The sequence below is a fragment of the Saccopteryx leptura genome, chromosome 2, assembly GCF_036850995.1.
Source record: "Saccopteryx leptura isolate mSacLep1 chromosome 2, mSacLep1_pri_phased_curated, whole genome shotgun sequence".
NCBI classification, from domain to species: domain Eukaryota; kingdom Metazoa; phylum Chordata; class Mammalia; order Chiroptera; family Emballonuridae; genus Saccopteryx; species Saccopteryx leptura.
In genome coordinates this window covers 322,219,590-322,226,083 of record NC_089504.1, presented here as the reverse complement: position 1 = coordinate 322,226,083, position 6,494 = coordinate 322,219,590, and the positions used below count along the sequence as shown (strand labels likewise).

Sequence of the window (6,494 nt, the reverse complement as noted above, 5' to 3'; positions counted from 1 at the left end):
TACCTCCTTTCCTGCCTGCCCCCCGCCCCCCATCCCGGCTTCTCCCCGGACTGCGGCGGCCGCCACCGCTGCCAGAGCGTCCCGCCGACTGCCGCAAAGCCCGGCGCGGGGAAAGGGGGTCAGCGCGGCGAGGGCGCGAGGAGCCGGCCCAGGGGAGCGCAGGGGGCCAGGAGGCGGGGCGGAGAAGGGACCGGAGGGGTGCAGCAGGACCTGAAGAGGAGGGGAAGGGAAAGAACGAGAGAGGGGAGGGACGCCGCGGCGAGGGGGCGGGGAGGCGCTGCGAGCGGACCGAGGGGGAGGCGGCCGAGGCTAGGCGGGCTCCCGGCGAGCGAGAGGTGGTTGCGGGCCGAGCTGAGTCAGGAAACGGCGGCCGGACGAGAGCCCCCCGCGCCGGGCAGCGACAGCGGAGCCGGCCGCGCATCCCGCCCGCCCGAGCCCGCAACCGCCGCCCGCTCCTCTGGGATGTCCGAGCGACCCAGGAACCCAGGACGGTGACCGAGCGCGCCCGAGGATGGAACGGCGCCCGCAGCTCCGGCTCGTCAAGGTAAGAGCGAGCCGGTCAGCCCCAGAGCGCGGCCGCCCCCGGCCTTGGGCCGGCGCGGGACGTGGGTGGGCTGCGGGTGCGATGAGAAAAATCCCTGGGCAGAGCTGAGCACAGGTCCCGGGACGGCCGGGGTGTGACAGGCAGCCCAGGTCCCTCTCCCCGGACTTCTGGAGACACTACTGGGTGGGTGGGGGCAGAACCCGGGTGAAAAGAGAAATCGTTGTGTCGAAGCTGCCGGGATGCTGTCGGAGGAGGGAGGTCCGCCCACTCGGGTAACCAGCCCCGTACAGAATCGCTTTAGGCTTTGGGGGTCCCAGCCGGGCTCCATCCTCCCAGCCCTCCCATGCAGACCCCAGCTCCGGGACTGGAGGCTCCGGAGATGGGCTCCCTACCGGCCCCGGCACCTTCTCAGCGGCTCCCCCACTCCGCACGCCCCCACCCAGTGCCAGTGAGCTCCTTCCTGACCCTTCCCTTCCGCAGAAAGCTACAAGTCTGGGGAAATAACTGTTCTCTGCGCCTCGGAGCCTTTGATCAATATCGCAGTCTCGGGAGAGGAGACAGTGTATCCGGCTGTCTCCGCGTGCAGCTCCTCCGCGCGCGTGCCCGCCGGCGGGAGCTCGGCGCCGGCTCTCCGAGCCTGTGCACTGGCGGTCCCCGGGCTGCGCGGTCGCCACCACCGGCTCTTCCCTGCCCCGGGTCTGGCCACGCGGTTCTGGCTCCCAGAGTTTAGGAAAGTCGTCAGAACTCGTGTCCAGCGTCTGTCGGCTCAAGTTCGGGGGCTGTGGGGGGGCTGCCCGCGGGCGCACGGAGGTCGCCGGTCGGGCTCGCGGCGAGTGACAACCACTACTTCCCATTACCCAGCGCTTTCCAAAGTGGTTCCTGCTAAAGGGTGTGGGGATTTAATCAGCAGCCTGAGGGGAGAGGCGGGTGGGCCTCCGCGCCGCCGCCGGGAAGCTCCGCACCCTGCGGGAGGACCGGACTCCGCAAGGTCGATGGCCTGAGCCAGACTGACTGGGTTTAGGGCATTTGAAAGCAGTTACATTCTCAAGAACTGAATGACTTAATTTCATTCTCCAGCAGTTATTAAACCAACTGTACGTAAAACCACCAAGATATTAAATTCAGCTGCTTCTCCATCCTCTTCCTCCTTCTGCCAAATATTTAGAAATTGTTTTTTAAAAATGACTGAGGGTTGGTTCGATGAAACCCATACATGTCCCCTTCACGACCCGTTAATTGAGGACTGAGAGTGAACCCAGAAATTATTTCCTGGGTGATGAAGGAGAGGGAGGTAGAAAGGAAAACATCCAGAGAAGTTGAAGCAATGGCACTGAATGGGAATTCTGTAGTTTCCAAGAGGCTAGTGCGTATTGAGCCTTGGTCTAAATCCACAAATCAGTTAGACCAAATTCGATGTTTAAAATGGATTCAAAGGATTGAACTGTAGGGGTTTTTGGTTTTGTTTTGTGTTTGTTCCTTTTTAAGTTTACTTGGTAATAGGTAAATGTTCCTTCTTCGGCCTTAGAATCATGTGCAAATCTCTGCTTAAAATTATCAAAAGAAAAAAATATTTTTCTGTTGTTGTCTGTGTGTTTTTCCTACTAGATGGTGAGGTGATGGTAATGAACTAAGTAAGTGCTCAGTAAATACCCAATGAGTGAGAAGCAGTGAATGTATGGGCAGCTAATGCTGGTTTTAATTAAATAATCACTTTTCCCTTTTATTTATGTACCATATACAACTTGCTGGGCATTATTCTAACTGCTTTGCAAAGATTTAGTCCTCATAACAGCCCTAGGAAGTAGGAATTATTACTGAAGCAGAGAAAGGCTAAGTAACTTGGTCAAGGTCACACAGCCAGTGAGTGACAGAGACAGAATTCAAACCCAGGCACTGTGGCTCTAAAGTTTTTTGTTTGTTTATTTTAAGACTTTAGTCATTTTAGAGAGAAAGAGAGAGATATAAGGGAGGAGGAGCAGGAAGCATCAACTCCCATATGTGCCTTGACCAGGTAAGCCCAGGGCTTTGAACCAGTGATCTCAGCATTCCAGGTTGATGCTTTATCCACTGCGCCACCACAGGTCAGGCTGGCTCTAAGGTTTGTTTTGTTAACTTTTTTTTTTTTTTTTTTTTGTATTTTTCTGAAGCTGGAAATGGGGAGAGACAGTCAGACAGACTCCCGCATGCGCCCGACCGGGATCCACCCGGCACGCCCACCAGGGGGCGACGCTCTGCCTCTGGGGGGGGGGGCGTCGCTCTGCTGCGACTAGAGCCACTCCAGCGCCTGGGGCAGTGGCCAAGGAGCCATCCCCAGCACCCGGGCCATCCTTGCTCCAATGGAGTCTCGCTGCGGGAGGGGAAGAGAGAGACAGAGAGGAAGGAGAGGGGGAGGGGTGGAGAAGCAGATGGGCGCTTCCCCTGTGTGCCCTGGCCGAAATCGAACCTGGAACCCCTGCACGCCAGGCCAACACTCTACCACTGAGCCAACCGGCCAGGGTCTGTTTTGTTAACTTTTATCAGAGAACATTATAAGCTATTTAAATCTCATCCTTGACCTCTGCCAGATGACAGCTCAGGTAGTTTCAGTAGGATGAAAGTAAGAATCTAGGGGAATTAATTCAAAACCCAGGTCTGTCCCCATCAAGTCAACCAGTGTTGGGAAAGAACCCACTCTGGGGCCCTTATTGTGGGCCTAGCACTGCACTGGTTACAGAAAATAGGAGGGGGGGTGTTTGGGTGGGAGCACCTGAGTGTATAGAAAAGTGTAGATATGAGTCTGTGTGAGAGAAATGTGTGTGTGGATGAGAGGCTGTGTGTGAATGAGGGAGAGATAATGTGCATTTGCAGATGCGAAGGAGGAGACAGGTGAAATATTGTCTTTACCCCCGGGGAGGGGCTGTGGAGCACCTCTGAGTAACCTATCCATCAGCAGCAGCTCCTCAAAGGGAGACCCCAGTGTAGCTAAAAAATGTGGGTTCTAGTAAGTGTGAAGAGTGAGTTATTAGAGGAGAATGAGTTTTTTGTTTTGTTTTCTGAAGTGAGAAGCAGGGAGGCAGAGACAGACTCCGCATGCGCCCAACTGGATCCACCCAGCAAGCCAACCAGGGGACGATGCTCTGCCCCTCTGGTGCATTGCTCCATTGCAACCGGAGCCATTCTAGTGCCTGAGGCGGCGGCCGTGGAACCGTCCTCAGCATCTGGGGCAACTTTGCTCCAATGGAGCCTTGGCTGCAGGAGGGGAAGAGAGAGACAGAGAGGAAGGAGAGGGGGAGGGGTGGAGAAGCAGATGGGCGCTTCTCCTGTGTGCCCTGGCCGAGAATCGAACCCAGGACTTCCACATGCCGGGCCGACGCTCTACCACTGAGCCAGCCAGCCAGGGCCTAAAGGAAAATGAGTTTTGAGGAGGGAGCTGGTTTTATTGTGGTTATTATTTTTAAAGCAATTTAGCTGCATTATACAAAGTTTGGAAAGCAGAGGAGAAAAATTATTACAACCTCACCCTCCTAATACAGCTATGTTACCGTTTAAAAAATAAGCCCTGCAGCTCTTTTTCAAGGGCTGGTTTGGAAACAGCTGTGGCCGTTGGGCACGCCCTCTCACTCATTGTGTCACAGCCCAAGTCTGTCCCATGTTATTCCTGAACTTCCAGGGGAGATTGTCAACATCTGCACGTTCCCTGCACGTTCTTTGATTCCCTATATCGGTGCACATTTGGGCCATTTCCAAACTGTTTCTTTGACAAGCCAGGTTTCTGAGGAGAGCATTGGCAGGTGGGATACTGAGGGCAAATAAGTGAGCCCAGGGTGGAGCTATGGGCTGCCATGGTGTGGGGACAACTGGCCTAGACACCACCAGAAGCAAAGTAGGAGAGGGGGCTGACAGCCAGGCCAAGCCGTTCCAATTTGATATGGCCAGCCCCAGGAAGGGCATGACTCGGGTCAGTCAGTTCTCAAGGAGGGCATAGATTTATGGAAAAGCAGGATACTGACTCAGGGCTAGTGAGGACAAGCTCCAGTGGAAAATCCATTTCTCACTCACTCAACCATTTGGTTCCTTGGAGAGCATTAGCAGCCAGCAGGGTTCAGCTGCACAGAAGCAGGAGTTTGGAGGGTCCATGGTGCCCCTTGGCAGCACCTCAAATGCCCATGATGCTTGCCAATCCCTGGGCCTGAGCCCGGCCATCATGTGCCTAAAAGGAAGGGGTTAGTCACAGGGCTGATCATTACAGCAGCTATTGGGGTGGGAAGACCATCCTGGGAGATGGCAAACTTGACTTTGGTCTCAGCTATGCCTCTAATGGGCTGTGACTTTAGGTAGGTCGCCTTCTCTCTCTAAGCCAGTTTGTATAAAGGGATATTAGACTATATTTCCTATTACCTTTCCGTCCCTCCATCTCTGTGAAAGGTCTGTTTTCAAGTACTCGTTAGGGCCCTGACTCCACATGAGAAGAGAATTCCCAGCTCTGCCCTTCCAGCTGTGGGAACTTGGGACTCAGTACCCTCTGAGCTTCAGTGCCCCAGCTGTGAAATGGGGCCAATACCTAACTCATAAGGTTGAGGTAAAGATGAAATGAGTTAACACATGGAAAATGCCGGAAACAGTGTCTGGCACAGAGTTTGCTTTCAGAAAAAGTCACAAGGCGGCTGCTCTTCAGAGGAAATACGATAATGCAGGAAAAGCAACCAGCAGCTTCTAGACACTCAATAATAGCATTTTCACCTCTTTTTACCCTTCATAACATTGCGCCTAAAAACCACTGCATGTAGTAAGCATTGCACCAGAGTTTGTTGACCAGAGGGATGGTATGATTGTTGCTTTCTCCAGTTTATTATTTATTGTACAATTGGATTGGGCTGCTGCTGTTCCCATGAGAAGCAAATGTCAGGCCAAACAGAGAAGGCTGAGAGAAGCTGAGCCACTCTACAGAGAAGCCATCTCTCTTGCAGGAAAGACAAGAACTGCCCCTTAGCCCACTTATTTTTTTAAAAAAAGAAGACAGAGGAGGAGGAAGAAGAAGGAAAGAAAGAAAAAGAAAGGAAGGAAGGAAGGAAGGAAGGAAGGAAGGAAGGAAGGAAGGAAGAAGGAAGGAAGGGAGGGAGGGAAAGAGGAAAGGGAAGAAAGAAAGAGAGAGAGAAAGAAAGAAAGAAAGAAAGAAAGAAAGAAAGAAAGAAAGAAAGAAAGAAAGAAAGAAAGAAAGAAAGGTAAAGGAAAGGGAGGGAAAGAAGGAAGAGAGGGAGGGAGGGAGGGAGGGAGGGAAGAAGGGAGGGAGGGAAGAAGGGAGGGAGGGAGGGAAGGAGAGTCCATGCTGCACAGGTGATTGGAAAATCCCCTGAGGGGGAATTTGGATGCTGAAACTCCAACTCCTTTGGAGGAGAGCAAGTTGGTGGCAGGTGACCTGGGACCTTTTTTGTTTCCTCCTCAGTGAAAAGAAAGGGTGGGCCATCTCTCCACCTCTGGCTCTGCCCTAACCACTCATGGTGCCAACAAAAGCAAGAATGAGACCATTTTGGAGCTAAGGCCAAGTTGTGATTTTAGCTACAATGTTATATTCAAAGAATGAATTTGTTAGTGACAAATGACTCCTGTACACTAGATTCTCAGGAGGTTGCTATCATCAGAGTCCATTGGAAGTAACACCATCAAGTCCTTTTTAAATGCTCATCTTTGGACTTGTCCTCTTGGCCAGCCACCACTCACTCTCTCAGTGTGGCAGTCAGCATCTCCTTGTACAGAATAAAACAGCAGGTGAAGCCAATGTGGGCTTGAATCCTGACTCTGCTATGAAGCTCTGGGTAAATCAGTTTATCACTCTGACCTTCAGTTTCTCTCATCTAAGTACTAACCAGGGCCGACCCTGCTTAGCTTACGAGATCAGGTGTGTTCAAGGTGGTATGGCCTTAGACGAATCTCGGTTTCTTCATCTACAAATAAGGGGGAAATAGTACCTACT

At 52.8% G+C, this 6,494-nt stretch overlaps 1 protein-coding gene across 1 annotated transcript in view; it reads left to right on the top strand.

Moving 5' to 3' along the window:
- Nucleotides 1-388: 388 nt before the first annotated feature.
- The window catches only part of CRHR1 (corticotropin releasing hormone receptor 1), a 44,323-nt gene continuing 38,217 nt past the window's right edge, over nt 389-6,494 (top strand). The window contains exon 1 of the mRNA XM_066366227.1: nt 389-544. Within this exon, the coding sequence (XP_066222324.1) occupies nt 512-544 (33 nt within the window). The 5' untranslated portion in view covers nt 389-511. The remainder of the gene's footprint in view (nt 545-6,494) is intronic.